The 18,035-nt window shown below is 51.6% G+C and overlaps 1 protein-coding gene across 1 annotated transcript in view; it reads left to right on the top strand.

Moving 5' to 3' along the window:
* The first annotated feature begins 420 nt into the window (after positions 1–420).
* The window catches only part of ARK2C (arkadia (RNF111) C-terminal like ring finger ubiquitin ligase 2C), a 107,987-nt gene continuing 90,372 nt past the window's right edge, over positions 421–18,035 (top strand). The window contains exon 1 of the mRNA XM_017656837.3: positions 421–1,519. Coding sequence (XP_017512326.2) covers positions 1,018–1,519 — 502 coding nt within the window. The 5' untranslated portion in view covers positions 421–1,017. The remainder of the gene's footprint in view (positions 1,520–18,035) is intronic.

Genomic DNA, 18,035 nt, shown 5'->3' on the forward strand with positions numbered 1-18,035 from the left:
ATACTGAGAATATACCTCTTAGTTTTTACCAGACTAATTAAATAAAGGAGCCATTGGATTTGGAAGACAATTCCCAACGTGGGAAACATCTGTATTTCCTCCTGAGGATAGGCTCCCCAAGCACACCCTGGCCTGGGTGTGGACTGTGAGCCCTGTGTGAGGGTCATGTTGGGAGTTTTCACAACAGGTGGGCTGAGTGCATGAAGGTGGTCTTAGCAGTCCATCCGACAGCAGGGCTGTGCAGTGAAGGCTCTTTGCTTCTGTCTTGCTCAGCCCTATGTGCCAGTCACAGGCCACATGTGACACCATGGCCACATCCCCACATGTGAATCTGAGAGGCTCCTAGCCCTGATGTCATTCCTGTGCCTGCCCACTGTGGAAGTGGGCGTGTCTCTGCACATGGCTGGTTTTGCCTGTGTCAGAGTGGGGTGAATAGTGGCCAAGCGACTCCGGGTTTTCGAGGTGAGCATGTCTATGTATAGGATGTGTGCACATGCCTCAGTGTACGAGTGGCTTTCAATTTAGCAAATCATTATTGTGAGCTTTGTGCCCTGCAAAACCAACAAAGCATTGTGACAGGCAGCGAGTCTGGGAGCCTACATATCTCTGCATTGTGGGTCCCCTCTAGGTGGCTTTGGGAATGTGATGTTGGCACGTTTCCTGTGTTAACAAGGCTTTTGGTGTGTGCATGTCTGTGTGCCTATGGTTGAGCCCTGTGTGAGGCTGCTCGCTCGGTTTCTAGCTTCACTGGTGCCCGCAGTCAGGTTCTGCACGTGCGCCAGCCTCCATGCGCACGTCCCCAAGTGACCCGTGCGCGGTGTGCAAGGACCTCGGGGTCGTGTGCACTTCGTGCGCTCGTGCCTGTCTCTCCGCACGCACGAACGCACCTCCACATGTCTGGGCTCACGTCCCTCTGGGTGTGTGCGCGGTCCGTGTGCACGCCGCCCGCGTCTGTGCAAGGCGCTTCATGTGCACCCTCTCTGGCCTGCGGGCGTCCAGGGACCCGCGCTGAGCTCAATGCGCCTCGCGGGGCTGACCGCCACCCCCACCCCACCTCCCTGCGCCCGGCCGCGGGCCACCGCGATTGGCCGACAGCTCGCTCTCAGCCGTCACCCCTCCCTCCTCCCGCCACCCGCGCGCCCGCGGTCCCCGCTGTCCCCCGCGGTTCCGGCGAGGCCGCGCCGCGCTGCGCTCCGCTCCCATTGGCTGCGCGCGCCTTTGTGTGGCGGCAGCTGCGGCCCCAGCGCCTTTGAATGTCGAGAGGGGCCGGGAAGGGAGCCTTTCCATGGGCCATCTGTCTCCCCGCCAGCCGCCGCCCCACCGCCGCCCGCGCCCCGCGCTCCGCCTCCCGCCCCGGCGGCTCCCGCAGCCCCGCCGCCGCCCGCGCCCGCGCCCCGGAGCCGCGCCACAAAGGGCCCGCGCGCAGCCGCCGCCGCCGCCGCCGCGCGAGGAGCCAGGATGGTCCTGGTCCACGTCGGCTATCTCGTGCTTCCAGTGTTTGGCTCTGTGCGAAACAGAGGTATCGCTTTTTCCTTTCGGGGTCAGCTTCGGAGCGTGGATCGCCGCAGGCACCGGGGCGGGGGCGGGGGTGGACGCCGCGGGCGGCTGGGGGCTCAGGGTACACCCGTGAGGGCGCAGGACGAGCGGTGGCTTCCCTCTCCCTTTTGGGGGGACCCCCGAGTGTAAGGGTGGCCGCCCTCGTGGGAGCTTTTGTAGCGAAGTTAGGGTTTGGCGAATTTGGGTCCCCCCTCCCAGCCCCAGTTTTTATTCTTTGCGGCGGACGCGGGTCCCCTAATCACAGCCCCTTCCCCTAATACCTAGCCCTGTCTGATCGAAAGGAGAGAGGTACTTGACTGTGTGCGTGCGTGCGTGTGTGTGTGTGAGCATTCTTGGTTTTCTGTGATTTTTCTTTTTTTAGGTATATGTGTTTTGTATTATTTGCGTTTGTATTTCATTTTTTTGGTCATCGATACCGAAGGCTGCTTAGCTGGGATCTGGTATCTGCCCTATCCCGTGCCCCAGCCCCCACCCTCTCGTGGGCACTTGCACGCTTTCCTGTCCTATCGTTCTCTCCTTTAACCCTTTTTTTGTATCGCCCTTGTGCACCCCCCCCATTGTCTCTGTATGACAGTTGCATTTATGGGCTCAAAATGTGTGTGTGTGTGTGTGTGTGTGTGTGTGTGTGTGCGCGCGCGCGCGCGCGCGCGAGTGTGCGCGCTCCTCGGAGAGTCAGACCTGCACTGCTGTGCACCCCTGGGTCCTGCCGGACTGGGGTTCCCGGCCCTTGGCTGTTACGCTGTGTGTGAGGATGAGGTGGGAAGCTGCCCCCACTCCAGGCCTTTGCCCCCGGGCAGGCATTGACAAAGCAGCAGGCCGGCGCCGGCTTTGTTTTTAACTGTGATATATGGGGTGTGTTTGCACGGTCTCCTTCCCCGCATCCCCCTTCCCTTACATTCTGCTGCAACAATAGCTTGATTTCCCCCTCTATCCCCCTTCCACATTTCTTCCATTTTCTTTAAATCAAAAATCCCACCACCCAAAGCAAATCCGAGGTGCATTTAGATTCATTTTTCTTTTTGTATTCTGCCTCTGGACTCACATTTCTCTTCTTGGAAGTGTTTCTGCTCTCTTCTCCCACTCCACGTCTGCTTAAGTCCCTGCTGGCTAAGGCCCTCCCTACCCCTCTGCCCCTCCCTCACGCACTGAATGATGTCTTCCCTCGGCGACCGGGGCTGCTCCTCCAAGTCAGAGTCGGGGGTGGGGGGGGTCGCGGGGCCAGCGCTTTAGTGCGCCCCAGGGGCCCGATTGGGCAAGAAAATGAAAGCCCAGCCCTCTTTCTTCCAGCCCAGCTGTCCCCAGCCCCACGCCCCTCCCCAGAACCTAAAAGGCAAGGTTGGCCCCCTTAGGCCTGTTTGAACCGCAGTTTTTTTTGTGTGATGATAGAATGATGACATTCTGCATTTATCAAATCTTTTTTTTCTTCATTGTGTAGCTCAGTGAATGGTCAACTCGCTGCTGTGTGCGCTGTGACCCTTCTGCCTCCGCATTTAGCTGTATTGTGACACCCCTCTTAACCATCTCCTGTCTCCATCTGAGGAAGGCATTGCTATTTAAGCGGCAGTATCCCCTATCTCAGGCCGGCCTAGCAAACGGGGGTCGGGGGTGGGGTGGGTGTGTGAGGAGCAGGAATGGGGGCGCTGGATGAGCTCTCCCCTGAAATGCCAACTCCCTTCCCCAAGACACAATTATGGCTTGCAGCTTGGCATTTCCTCTTAAAATGGGTGTGGAACATTTCACTAGGCAGAAATTCAAAAATGATTAAGAAGGATGTTGAGCCTGCAAGTATAATTATCCTGATTAAGTCATTATCATTCTCATTAATACCACCGATCTCTAAATACCATTGCAGGATGCTGATTCCATGTTTTGAAATTCAAATTGCTCAGCTGCCTTTAAATTTTATTTTTAATACAACCCTCCATCCCCACCCCAAAGAACCCCAACAAAACAAATCCTGCCTGTCAGTCAAAGTTTACTTTCATGGCAAACACGCCCACAGGAAATTCATGGGCTGTGGGTGAGTTGGGCTGTGGGTAAAATTTAGCACAATGTGATAAGAATTTGTGACCTTCCGATAGAGGATACTAATGCTTAACCCAACAAGGTCCTAAACCACAATCTTCTTGTAAAACTATTAGATAGCTTGCCAGCTTAAATCTGTTCTTTTTAGTTTCCATTGTAGTAGTATAGGATGTAGGCCATTTCAGAATAGATGTAGAGAAATAACCATTTTTGTATCTTCATCTTGTTTAGCCAAGTACATTGCACTGTAAATCCCTGTTAAGTGGATTCCTTTTGCCTTGGCTTGGAGGCTGTTGCACCCCATTTCCCACTTATCTGGGTGGCTGTCAGCTAGCTTCCTGGCAGCACCCAGGCATAAATCAAGAGATTAGATTTCATCGGAGGCAAAAAATAATAAACATATTTGAAAATCTTGATGACATGACAATTGCTGCTGCTCCATTGCCTCTGAAAATTTGGTGCAGCAAGGTCCCTGGCTTCCGTGGGAGCCATGGCCACGGTGTCTTAATTGTTTAGTTGTACAATGTCAAGAGCATCTTTGGACATCCGCCCTGGCTCTCAGAGCTGCCCCTTTAACAGCCGGCTCCCTTCTGCTGCCTCGCTGGCCAGACCTGCTTGAAAACTGAAACAAAACAGCGGGAATAATGAAAGAATAAGGCCCCTACTTCGAGGGCCCTTCCAAAATAAAGTCCCGAGTGGCCACCCCAGACTGCCATTTGGCAATCTGAGAAAAAAGAGGAAAAAAAAAAAGAGAGAGAGAAGAAGAAAAGAATCCCCAGCAAAATGGTTTTCCATTAAACAGGGATAGCGTGTTCTGCTGTGCTGAATTACTTCCTGTTCTTATTTTGTGGGTAATTTTTTCTGTATCAAATATCCTTTTGGTTGTGTATCTTTTTCACCTTTTCTTGTACTAAAACTAAAGCATGATCTGTATTTTTTTACATTCCTCAGTTGACAATGTACAGCGCTCGGTTAGAGATGTTACCCTGCTGAAACGTACTGTGGTCGTGTAGCCCGGGCCATCTGCTCATTGTACGCTGCTTTTGTTCTGTTGCCCTTCCGAAGCATGGTGGGCCCAGCCTTTTTTTTTTTGTATCGTGTGCATGACGACATTGTTACACACAGAATCCACTAATACTAATATACAATCTCTCAATAAAGAACTAGTTTTCCTATATTAACCTAGTGTGCTTTTTCTCTTGCTGTTTCCCCATTTATTGTCGTATCCTGCTGTTTAGATTTTCCCCCTTGCTTTTCTATTCCCACCCTCACCCACCCACCACTCCCACCTCCCATTGTAAGATTCGAGTGAATGTTTTTTTTTTTTTTACTTTTTTTTTAAATGTGATACAGATATGGTGACTTTAATCTCATCTAGTCCATATCTTTTTACAATAGATGTCTGGGGCTATGGGAGGGGCAGTTGTCCTGTCACACTGCAACAAACAGCTCAACTGTGTAGAGAGAACCCTTGTCCTTGGCCACCTGTATACCTAATGGCACTCCGTTTATGATGCTGATGAAGAGATGGGGATATAACGCTTAGGTTGAGAAAAGGGATACTGTTCTTAACTAGCAATCTTGGAGCATTTCAGACTCGCCTGAAAAACCCATTTTTAGTTGTGTTTTAACTTTTCCTTTTATTGTCTCATTGATTTACTGTCCTTACAAATCATGCTGGGAATGACATGTGACATGTAATTGAAGCCATGATCTGAAATTTTTAAGTACCCTCTTCTATATGTGTATCTAAGTTCTTGGGACCTGCAATTTAAGTTTTGCTTTGCAATCCCACATAAGGAAGACATTTGAAACAGAAACCTACTCAGACCACCCCCACATCCATCCCAGCGCCAGCAGCCTGACCTGTTACTGTAGGAATAAGAGGGTCTGTGTCCTCTGCAGGCTGTGAGCCAGTTAAAGCTGATTACAGCCGAGTCCTCTGACAGCTGCCTCATCTGTGGCCTTAGTGCCTCTCTTGAGAAAGAAAGCCAGATCTCTGCCATTGTCTAAGTGTATGTGTGAGTGTGTGTGTGGGGAGCAGGGGGGCAGGGGAGTGGTGTATGGGGGGATCAGGAGGGACGTCGGGACCTACCCCCAAATTTAATTGGAAGAAGAGCTCTTAAAGAAGTGTATCTTTTTTCCGTAATTACATTGGAGAAGCCAGTAGAGAGGTATTTTTCTCCAGACTGAAACCCAAATTCAAGCATTTTGTCAATTACACTTATTCAGTTTTAGCCCAGAACAAGCCTTGCTAAATGAGGCGTTTTTGACAGGAGGAAATCAGTTGATTAAGGAAATGCAGGGTTCCTTCAAAGGGTCATCATTTTGGAGCCGCTCTTTCTTGGGCCGACATGCTTCCACCTTGCTGCCCTGGCCTGTCTCCTGGCACACCTCTGCCCCGTGTCCTTGCACACCTCTGCCCCTCGGCCACGTCCATCCCCCGGCAGGCACACCCTGCCTGACACTGTGCATCCTTGCCTTCTTTGTGGCTTGATACTACTCTCCTCTTCCCCCATTTCTGCCCTTTCTGCTCTGGCCCTTTGTTCTCATGCTCTGCCCAGCCAGGGTGGGAAGGCTGAACTGATTTACCGTGACACATGGACACACATGGAAGTTCCCAGCGGAGGCTCTTGATATGGTTTGTGCAAGGAGAGAGATATGCAGGTCTTTGAGAAGTTTGTTTCTTCTCCTACTCTTTCCCCTTTCCCTTCCTCTTCCTCTTTTAATTTGGTTTACATGAAACTTTAAATTTTGTCCCTAGTTTGAGAAAGCAGAGTAAGTCATTCCCCCAACCAAAACCTCAACAATAATAAAACGACCCCAAACCAGGGGATCACCTTCATTTTTGCCCTCAAGTGCAGTGGCTCAATAGATCCACATTAACCAATTCTGAGATTTTATTTCTTTAAATTAGTGTTATTTTTGTCAGAATTATTTTATCAATCCATCTCGAGGATGGTTTAGTAACCTAGGAATTATATAGAAAGCTAGTTGGGTCAACGGAAAGTCATATTTTACAATTTATCAAATGTATACTATATTTTCACCCAGTTTGTCAGAAAAACCTATTTGTATGAAGGAGCCTTTTCCAATCATTACAAAGCCATTGTACTTTTTATCTGCTCTCTCAATCATCTGACATGTGTCTGTTTTAATAACTTTTGACTCCAGGATTTGGAAAAACTCTCTGTTATGTAGATCTCACACTGCAGACTTTGTATTAAGATGGAACACAGCTCTTGTTTACAACTCTTCTTTTCCAACAAGCAAACTTCTCTCTTGAAACTAGCATTAGATAATGATCACCTTTTTGATGCATTTTCTTAAATAAAGTTTCCCATAAACCAGCAAATACTCAACGTTAATTACTCAAGGTTAGAGGAAGAGGCCACAAAGGGTCTCCGTGCTGTGATGTGTAATGACAGAGACTGGGTCACCTCTCTTTTTGCAGTTTGCTCCCCTCCTGCCCCCACCTCCCACACTTCCCATCTTTAAATAAGCAGCCTGCAGGGTCACATTGGGAAACTTAATAGTTTTCTGAGCTGGAGAAGCAACAGCTTGTGCTGGATCCAAGAGGCATGTGTAGCCCCTTTACTAGCCAGGAGACACAGGCCCTTGACCCCAGTTTAGGGTGTGACTTTGCATCTCTCAATCCTTCCTGACCACCACTGTGCAGACGTACAAGACACTTGTGTCTTATTTTTTTCTATGGGTCTAAATAGGTCTTTAAAAATTCCTGGCTTAATACAGTGTGAATGTGAATTAGCATTTATTAGTGGCTGGTTTGGTTTGGCTGCGGATGAACCAATATAGTTCCAAGAGAGTTAGTGGTGAGTAAGGGAGGGCTTACCTTAGAGAGACTCAGATTTGGGAGATGATTTAAGAACTAAAGGCAAACATTCATAACCCCACAACTGAACCAGGCATTCACTCACTCACTCATTCTCTCATTTATTCATTTAGTTAATGAGTATTTACTGAATATGTATTTGAGACCAAGCTAAGGGGGATGTGAAAGCAGTGTAGACCTGGGTGCCTGCCCTGCGGGTCTTGTGCTGAGGCTGGGAGATAAATGCTTAGGAAACCAAATGCTGTCTGAGATGTTATGGGTCAAAATACCCAAACAGATGGCAGAACATCCCACCTGGGGAGTTGGAAAGAGCTTGGAGCAGTCCAGGAGTTTAGTCCTAGCTCAGTCTTGATGTGGAAGGGTGAACTTAGGCCACTGCTCTGAGCATTATCTAAACAATAACCGTCATAGTACCCACCTGACAGGATATGTCTAGACTCTTCAGAGGTATCTGGCACAGAGCGGGTGCTTAGGGCATGCTATGTGGCTGTCCCCCATCCTCCACAACTGTACGGATTTCCTGGCCTGAGGGATGGAATCAGAACACCTTGCTGAGGAGGCTGGATTGAGATGTGCCTTAAAGGGTGGTATGTACACAGGGGGCAGCAGCAAAAGGAGGGACAGTTCCAGGTGGCGGGATGGGGAAGGAGTGAGACTTTGGCCAAGACCAAGTGGCTCTGCTGATTTGGCAAGAGCAGAAAGCGCAAATGAGGAGGGGTGTGTGTGTGTGTGCAGACCTGTCACCTTGCACAGAAGCAGGAGGCACTGGGACCATCGTTCTGTCTTTGAATGAGTTTCCCAAGAGTACAACTCCAGGAGTTACGCAGCACGAGGTCCAGAGGATGTGGGAGAAAAGGCTGGAAGCTATTTTGAAGCCAGTGTCCCAAGGCCTTTGGAAGCTCCGGTAGAGTTTGGATTTAGTGTTTTAGCCCTCTCGGGAGAGTGGTGTTTCAACAACTTCTGGCAGCTGATGACAGGGGGTGAGCCTAGGGGGCTGAGGCCAGGGAGATGACCATGGCAGGCTTCCAGGGGTGATGGAAGTCCAGGCCAGGGTTCTGGGGGTTGGGAAGGAAGGCTCCGAGGAAGGTCCTTACCATGAGAAGCAGGGAGCAGAACTGAGTTGAAATGAGGAGCTGAGGTCTGGGGTGACCCAGGGAGTGTAATACCATGAAAACAAGCAGGGAAGATGGGGGAGCTGCCAGTTTCAGGGAGAGATGAGTTCAGTGTGTAGACAGAGACAGAATCTGAGATGCAGAGGGGGGCAAGGGAAAAGGACCATGGCAATGTCCTGGGATTTGAGACATCTAGTACCTTGCTTGGGTAGGAAATTAACTGCAATAATAAAAATATTTCATCTTTATATGACAAGCCCTCAAAACCTCTCTCTCCATGCCTGAAACCTCCTTATTCATTTAGGCATGTCTATCTTTAGTTACCAGGTCACTCTCTCAGCAACCTCTCTTAAAACGCTGGCCTTCTGGGACCTGTGCCTCACTGTACCCCATAACTCAGTTTGAACAACTTTTATCAAATTTCACCCTTCTTGAGAGTAAAGACCCCAGGGTAGGCAAGTGCCAGGATTTTTGCCTGCACAGGTTTGCCAAAAGGTCAACCTTTTTGTGAGAGGGAGGAGCTGGAGGGAGCCCTCCCACCTCTGACCCCCACCCCACCTCCCCATAGTAGAGTAGGGGCAGAGGTATAGTAGCTAGGGACAAGGACAGGGGTGAAAGGTTAGGCATGGGCTCATATCTCAGGATTGGTCCTGTCTGCAGAGAGCTGATTTTCCCTAATTCAAAGCTCTTTCTCTTCCATATCTCATTTCTTCCTCAACACGGGCTGAGAGGAGGTAACTGGGAACCAGAGGAAGAAATTGAGGTAAGGTGGGGAAAGCCTTTTCTACCCCCCAACCGCCTCCCCTAAGTTAGTAGATATCCGAGCCAGAAGTAAAACGCCCGGTGACTGGATGCCTGCCCGGGCCTCCCTGCTCTGCCTCCTCAGCCTGCCGCTCTTAGGAACCCTGTTGAGAGCAGGATAAGAACTGGGAAGGAATCCCTGATTTTACCCCATGTCCAAGGGACAACTCAGAATGCCACACTCTTCACACTCTCCATCCACATTGGGAAAGGTCTCTGTCCAGCTTGTGACCTGCCAAGCTTCGAAGGGGTCTGAGTCCCCAGTACCGAGCCCTGCATCTCCTGGAAGGAGCCTCTGAGAGACAGAGGAGGGACGCAGCAGACCAGAGAACCCCCCCGGGAGTAGGAAATGAGCAGGGGGCTGGACCTGGAGTGGTGAGTCCTTCAGCCTGCAGACACTGGCTCAGAGGAGGCCCAGCTGGCTTGCTGGGGGCACTCTGTTCTGATTGTGACAGAAATAATCAGGTGTCCCGTTCTGAGGACTTTCACTCTCAAGTCATGAACAGGTCTTCCACCCTTCTTTAGGTCATTTTCATGCCTTCACAAACTATATCTATGTTACAGCATGGAAGGAATAGAATCACATTTTGGAAAGTTTAGAAAATAGACCAAAGGGGAAAAAAAATCTATTAGGAATCCACCCCTCTGTGATCATGTTAAAGGCCTTCCATGTTTTTGTACAAATATATATGTATATATATTTGTAGAGCTGTAAACACTGTAATACACAATTTTGCATTCCAATTCCATTTTATTTAACCCAACACAAGCTTTTTCATGTCTTGCTAATGGTTTTCACAAGCATCATTTTTAATGGTTGCATAATACTCCACTTGAATGGTGGCTCTGCCCTCAGGCTCAGTGGCTTTGGATGCACTCAAAGTCCCTAGATACAGGGTCACTCCATGTTGGCCTATCTATTACCTTCCTTGAGCTGCTATTTTGGCCATTTTGGAAGAGGTGGGTAATGTGTTGGGTCTGACAGCTCCCAGACCTCTGTTCACCACCAGCCCTTTCTATCAATAGGCCCAAATAGTTGGAGGGGAGGGCAGATAAGAAAGAGTTTGGGGAAGGAAGAAGATCTGGATAAACTCTTCTGAGATCTGGGTTCTCATTTATGTTCTGCCACAAGCTTCTGCTGTGATCTTGAGCAACTCTCTTCTCTGCATCTCAGTTGGCCCATCAGTCAAATGGGGATGATAGGTTCCAGTGTTTCTGTCTTACAGGACTTGTCACATGAAATAATGCATATGAAGCAAATTGAGAAGCCAGCCAAAGGCAGCAGTAACAATTGTTCGCATTATTCACAATAGTAGTCCTCAGGTCTTGCAGTGCAGCGGGAACAGTCCTGGATTTGAGTCCCTCTCTGCCAATCCCTGTGACAGGCTGGTCAGGTCTAACTGCTCTGGCCTTCACTTCCCAACTGCAGGGAGATAATTGACCTAATTGCCCCTTCTTGCTCCAAGAAACTTGGTTTTCTCTTGATGAGTATAACTTACATATCCATGGCCTTTCTGCCTTTTCACGCCCGCAGCAGACCTCCTCTCTGTAGCGCACAATAGGTAGTCCTGTGCTCTGCCCGAGCTGCTGGAACATAAACCCCAGGGGTCCTGGAACTGCTGCTCTTGTTCTTCCCCTGAGAAAGAAGTTCCCTGGGAAGTCATTGTTTTCTAGTTTCCTAAGGCCATCCCCCTGTGGTGTGCCACTATGGGGAAGGGGAGACAGCCCTCCAGGAAGTCACCCACACGGTGCCCTGCCCCATCAGGGCTCAGCCAATCCCCCAAGGCAACGGTGGGTAGCACTGGCCTGCTGGGGAGCATTGGCCTGCGAGCCTGAGAGAGGAAGTGCTGGCTGCTGACTCAGCACCGGCCTGCCGGGGAGAGGGGGTGGAGAAGCTCTCTGAGGCTGGGAGGAAGTGAGAACTCAGCCAACACCTGTCTCAGGAAAGGGCAGGAAGCTTTGGAACAGCTGCTGCTCCTCATCTGGGGCTGTGAGTGGGAGGGAAGGGGGTGGAGGCGCTCTCAAGTCCTCTCCTCCCCCATAGCCAGCTTGTTCAGCTCGGGCTACCCTCTCTCTGCTGCCTCCGTGTCACTCCCCTCCCCGCACGCCACTCCCCTCCCCGCACCCAGCCCTACTTCTCAGGGGTCTTGCAGTGTTGCCTGCACTCCAGGACCACCCCCTCCTAGAAAAACCTCAGTGGTTACTAATGGGTTATGTACCCACTGCACCCCAGGGCTAGAGACACTGGCCTTCCTGAGGCCAAAGGGTGGCCCTTTCAGTGTAGACCTCCGCCTCCATGGCATTCCCTGGAAGGGAACTGGAATGGACTGAGCAAACAGGGCCACTAGCCTGTCAGGCCTGCCCCTCTACCCATGAGGCATGGCCCTGCTCACCGGAGCTGAGACCCAGACAGGGGAAGACCTGGGTCCACGGGCCTGTCCCCTTCAAGTCTCCCTGCACTGCTGGTCACCCTGGCCCAGCAGCCTGTGTGCCCAACTCGATGCTGAGGCAGGGAGACAAAAGAGGCAGCTGGACAGAGCCCTGGCTCTGGTTCGGTCCCAGCAGAGTCCTGCGTGGACACCAGGGAGGGTGGACCACGGCCTTGGCCTCTCCGTGGTGGCCCCATGTCCCTCCAGGCATAGCTGCAGTCAGGCCTGCAGAGGAGGGTCAGCCACTGATTCTGGGCCCGGGAGGCAGCTTCTGCCTCACTGCCTTTGGCTGAGGAGATACTGAGGTGGCCGGGCCGGGGTGCCCAGGAGGCAGGGCTGTCCCAGAGCTGGCGCCGGAGCCAGGGGGAACGGGCAGCAGGAGCCCATGGGCAGGAGTTTAGGCACCCCCGGAACCGAGGAATCCATCCCTCTCTCCACCAGGAGGAATGGGGGCTGGGATGGGAAGAGGTGTCATGTGGGTTGAAGAGCAACAGGCAAGCAGCCCTCACCTGGGCAGGTGAGCTGGGAGCCTGATAGAGAAGGTAGGGCCCAGATCAGACCTGGGGTGGCATTTTCCAATTGTAGGCCCTCTGAAGGGTCCTTGACTAGGCCAGGCTTTCCCCTGGAGAGGTGGAAGAAGGAAGGAGCAACGAGGCAGGTGGGAGGAGGAAGTTAGAGACACTGTTGTCACCATCCCCACTTCTCAGAACTCTGGGGACTCACTGAGTCGGTACCAGTACCTCAGAATCCTACCGTGTGCTCACCGTGGGTGGGTGGCTGCGCTGTCCTCTGCGAGACTGGAGGGGAGAGAGGACAGGTATGCAGCGGACAGCAGAACCCTCGGCTCAGGGTAAAAAAGGCCGTGCCCTGCCGCAAGATAAACACAGCATAGTGCCAGCTTTACTGCTGAATTTGGGGAGGAGGGGATTTTTATATTAAACTACACAAGGAATTCTTCCATCACCAGTTGCAAATTTTGCATGAACTTTTGAGTGAAAACTTAGGGCTTTGATGACATTTCGTTTGGGCAGGCCAGGCCAGGCCAGGCCCTGGCAGCCAGGGGCTGAGGTGATGTCACACCTTCTGACATTTGAGCATTTGGGGAAGAGTATGAGGAGCACTTCTGGGTGATGCAAGGTCTTGTCATAGAACTAGAAACTCAAGCCTGTCCAGTGACGAGTCACAAACCAGCTCCCGAGAGCCCCAGCGGGGACTGGACCCGGGTCTCCTGACTGACGTGTGCCGGTGGCCTTGGGTGTTGACTCAAAGCCAGTTGGAAGTGGCCTGAGCTCCAGCAGCTCAAGCAGGGGTGGCCAAGGAGGGCTTTTGGGGGGCAGAGCGGGGTGAGGCTGAAGACAGAGTGGGGTTTCACTGACCAGAGAGAGAAAAGGGTGGTATTTTATGGTGGCTGATTTACCATATTGCTCCCCGAGTCTGGAGAGCCAGGGCCAGGGCTGGGAGTGAAGGTCTGAATGGGAAGGCTGGCAGGTGGAGAGGTGTGAAGGAAGCCTTCCTGGAGGCTGCCTCTGGTGCTCTAATTAGCTGGGTGACTCTCTGAGCCTCAGTCTCTTCATCTTATACCAGGGTCATGGTGGGGGTGCGGATGAAAAAGTTATGATGTGTATACAGTAGGAGGCACACAAAACTCCTGAGAAGTACTTACCAAAATGGTCATTCCCAGCTCTCCCTGCCCCCTCTGAACACACATCCCTATTTGTTTGGGCCTGGAGCAGTCTGAGGGGTCCTAAGGGAGTGCAAAGGGACAGACAGCAAAGGGCTGGTTATGCTTCAGCTTGATTGTGTAAGCAGTTACTGAATCTAGCCCACAGTCTAGCTGGAGAGACCCCTCAGCACCCTACAGGAGGTGGAGAATGCAGCCTGTGCTACACAGAGGACCAAATCCATGGTCATGCTGGCCAGAAAGTGTGGCCCTGCCTGGAGGCAGCCTGCCAGGGTTAGCGCCTGGGATAGGGAGAGGTCACTGAAGCCTGGAGAAGTCAGGAGGGCCTCCTGGAGGAGGCAGAACTGGAGCCATTCCCTGAGGAGAAAGATCTGAAGCTCAGCTGACTGGGGGACATATTAGGTCCACTTTCCCCCCTCTCCTACCTAGGCCCAGATCTGATCCAAGAGGTGAATGTTCAGAGTCCTGGGGCTGTCATCCCTGTCTGATTTTTCTTTTTCTTCTCTGGAGCACCGGGGCTTCTCTTTTCATTGTCATCCGACCCATTCCAGTCCCCTTCCTGCTATCCCCCTGGTTCTGGCCTCTTCTCCTGTAATTCTCTATCTCCTTACCAACCCTCTGCCCAGCTGGACTGTCTGAGAACCCCAGTGGGTTAACATGCCATGCATCCGGAGAGCCGTGCTGGGGGTGAGGCTGTCCCAGGGGAGCTGGGGTTTCCCGACCTCCCTCTGAGTGGGCAGCCCTCTCAGGGCATTGGTTTCACTCTCTGCAGAATGGGGTCCTCGTTTTTACCTGCCAGGCTGAGGATCAAATGAGACGGTGACATCATATGCCCACCATGATGCCTGGCACAGAATCTGGGCTATTTCTCTCGTATGTGGCTACCTATGAGGGAGCTGCCACGTACAGAGGCCCCCTGCCTGTTCCTAGGGTACACTGTGAGTTTTGTAAGGGGAATGAAGGGGAAGAAGAAAAACTTGTAGCCTCAGTGTTCCCATAAAGTGGGAACAATCCTCGTAACCCCCCACCCCTGACAGGGTTGCAAGGTGGCTCAGATTTGATCATGGATTTGTTCAGCTTTTCTAACAGATGTGTTCTGAGCATCTGCCCTGGACCAGGTGCCATGCCAGGCACTGGAGACACAAGGGTAATAGTAACAATAACAAGAGAAGTATTAACTGCCCATGCGGCACTTGCATCTGCCGGGCCCTCCCCTGAGCAGTTTACCTGCCCTAAAGAGGCTCAGTTTCATGGGAAACAGACACATGAACAGTCAGAAAGTGAGGCCCAAGGTACATGCTGGGTGGAGATAACCTGAGGAAGCTGATGCCCGATGCTGAGCTGGGTGTAAAGGAGGCGTGAGGTTGGCCAGGGGAAGAGGAGGGGGTGGATGCTGCAGGCAGAGGGGCTGCAGGGGCACGGGGTGGGCTGAGCAGGAGTACTGCCCAGGGGTGTGGGGAGGAGGCCAGTGCCCTGAGGGGGAGCTGGGGCTTTGTCACTCCTAGCTGTCAGCGTAGCAGCAGTGCCTGTCAGCACTGCTGCAGGGTGACTGGCAAGAGAAGTGTACGCAGTTCAACCAAGAGCTCTGGTATGTGCCAGGCTAAAGGCTGAGGGCAAGACCTGGGTGCTGCCCTTGACACCTAGAAAATTAGGCTGTAGTCCACACAGCCCCCCACCAAGCAATGATGGAGCAGAATACTACTATTACTATTACTACTCATAGTACTAGTACTACTGCTGGGAGGCCTGGGAGGAGTTCAGAGGAGGGGAGTGTGGTGTCTGGAAGACTTAGAGGACACAGGGGTTGAGCTGACCCTTGAAGCAGGGCCCTGGGACAGAATTTTCCACACTGTCCAACCAAACACTGGGACCCCTTAAGCTGTTAAAAGTTGTTTCTGCAAAAGGATTACATGTTCCAATAATTTGGAAAATGCTACACACTACACCACTGTCATGGAGAGTCCCAGTGCAAATTAGCCCATTAAAGGCTCTGACAAGTCCCGCAATAAAGAAGGTCCTTTGGTTCAGCTTCAGTAGCACTTCCCTACACTCTCTGACTGCAGAACTTTGTGTGTGTGTGTATGCACACGCATGTGTGACTCCTAGAAATACTCCTTAAACTTGGTGCATGGGACACTGGGAAATGCTTGTCTGGAAACTGGTCATCTAGTTCAAGGTTTGCCAGAAGCAACTCTTATACTGAGGGGAAATGGAGACTAAGAAAAAGGCTACAAAATGTGGCTTATCAATTAGTGAAATCACACCTTTCTCGAAGTCACCCCATTCTCCCAGCCAGGAGTGCCATCCTTACCCACTCAGGAGACGACTTTAAGATGGGGAGGCTGGCCAGTCCCAGCTACACCCTTGCAGGTCAGCCAGGGAAGCTCCTCCAGGGCTAGCGAGCCCTGGTGGCCCTGGAGGGAGCTCTTAGCCACTGGAGGGGCTGGTCCCCTACCAAAGCCTCGCTCTGCTCAGGGCTTCCCTCCCACTTTCTCCTATTTATGACCTTATCAGGACTCCGTTGGGTGGGCTTTCTCCCTACCCAGCTGTGAGCTACCATGCCCCTTAACCCACAGCTGCATTTGACACACTACACATCATCCATGACACACTGGAAGTTCACCTAATAGTGCACCCAGGTGCTCACCCTCAACAGACACCCATCCCCATGTAAGGCACGTTCATACACAGTCCACACAGAACATCAGCATATACACTCATTAGCATCTGTACCAGGTCATAACACGCAGGGCACGTACACATTCACAGATGCCAATAAGTGTGCGTTTCACCATTTGCTGCTCACATTTGTGAGGACACACAGTGTACCCCATGTTACCTGAACACATTTGATGTAAAAGCGTAAATGTCCCCAGATATGAACACCTGCTCCTTCCTTTCTCTGACATGTCACCTGTGTCCCATGAGGCCCTTGCCCTGTGATCACTGAATTCGCATAACATTCCAACCAGGAGATGGAGACCCTCAGCCAGGATGAAGCCGTGAGGCCTGAGCATGTCCAGGCTCTTTGAGTTAAGAGGCCAAGAATGGCCAGCAGCCCTGCTCTGGGGTTGCCTCCTGCTGCCCTGAGCAGTGGTCCTGCTGCCTGGGGGACTCCCCATTTAGTGCTCAGCTTCAGGTGGCTGGGGGAATTAAGAAACTGTGCAATATTAATGTTGCTGCCCTGTTTTATAAAGTGTCCTAACAAGCTGGTGAGCCAGAAACACTCAGTCTTATTTACAGCTGCTGTTATTTCTCTGACATTGAGATTAATTTGACAATAGCTGTTTATAAGCTTCTCTATCATCAGATGGACCCATTACCTGGGAGGAGAGGGGGGCTGGATTTAATTTGTGAGCAGTGCGCTGGGTTCTCCTACTCCTGGAGTGTGTGTGGGAGTCACAGTCATAAATCATGGAAGGAACCAGCGACGCTGAGACCAGAGGCCCGGAGCTCCCCAGCTGGCAGTGTGTGGGAGAGGGATGTCCTGGCTGGAGGGCAGGTCTGCAGACCCAGGGATGCCCAGCCACCAGTGCTGCGAGAGAGCTTCCCCCCACCCCCCCAGTGCTGGAGGACACCTGGCCAAGGAGCTTCAAAGTCTAGTCTACACTAAGAATCACCTGGAAGCTTGTTAAAATGCAGATGCCCCCAGCCCTACAGAGTACCACCTCTGGGAAGGGAACCTGGGACTTAGTCTGGAGTGTTCCCCACTACACACTTGCCTCGATGAGTCTTGATCTGTGAACAGGCCAACATGGTTCCCTCTGGGTTCCTCTTTCCCCAAGCAAAGGTTTCCTTTCTCTGGATATCTGAAGAGAAAGGGACAGGACAAGGGCTGCAAAGAACAAGGCTGGGTCTTGAGCAGGATGGTGGGTTTGCAAAGTCTGTCTCCTTCTACCCACGGAGCCCCCCTCCCCAGCATTGTCATCCCCCAGCTGGCTGTGAGACCCTCCTGTCAAGCAGGAGAGAAGCATCAGCTCATGAAGGTCATGCTGGGGGCTTTATAGGCATCATCTCTTTGTTGTCTTACTTTTTGGTTTACTTTTTAGTAAATCCAGTTGAAAGATAAGAAAACCAAGAAGTTGCAAGAGGCAGTTTTAATTTCATGGCCTAGAAACTGAGGCTGATGTGTAAATTCACTTCAGACACCAATGCCCCTTATGTGACCTAAGGCAGTATTCCCAACCTGGGGACAGGGCCTGGCTGTGCATCTGCACACACACATACATTGCATCCCTCAGCAGAAAGTAAAACTGCTGGTGCATGTTGGGATAGGGGTCTACAAGAATTCAAGGTGCTAAAGAAGTCTTCATGCTCTGTACACCTAAGCAGTTTTTCTCCATGGGGTGGGTATATTTGCCTGGGGGTCTCTGGGGCAGAAATGGATCCTTCTCTACTGGTGGTCTGGCCGAACCTGTCACTGCAGGTCAGGCGGGGAGATGGTTGTGGGACAGGAGGGCTTATCCAACTCACAAACATAATCCCCACTCTGCCCTGATAGAAGTCAGTGGTCCATGGGAGGTGAGCTTGTCTCTCGCCTTTCTCCTGCATTTCCTGGGCCTGTCCGGAGATACGAG

The sequence above is a fragment of the Manis javanica genome, chromosome 9, assembly GCF_040802235.1.
Source record: "Manis javanica isolate MJ-LG chromosome 9, MJ_LKY, whole genome shotgun sequence".
Taxonomy (NCBI): Eukaryota; Metazoa; Chordata; class Mammalia; order Pholidota; family Manidae; genus Manis; species Manis javanica.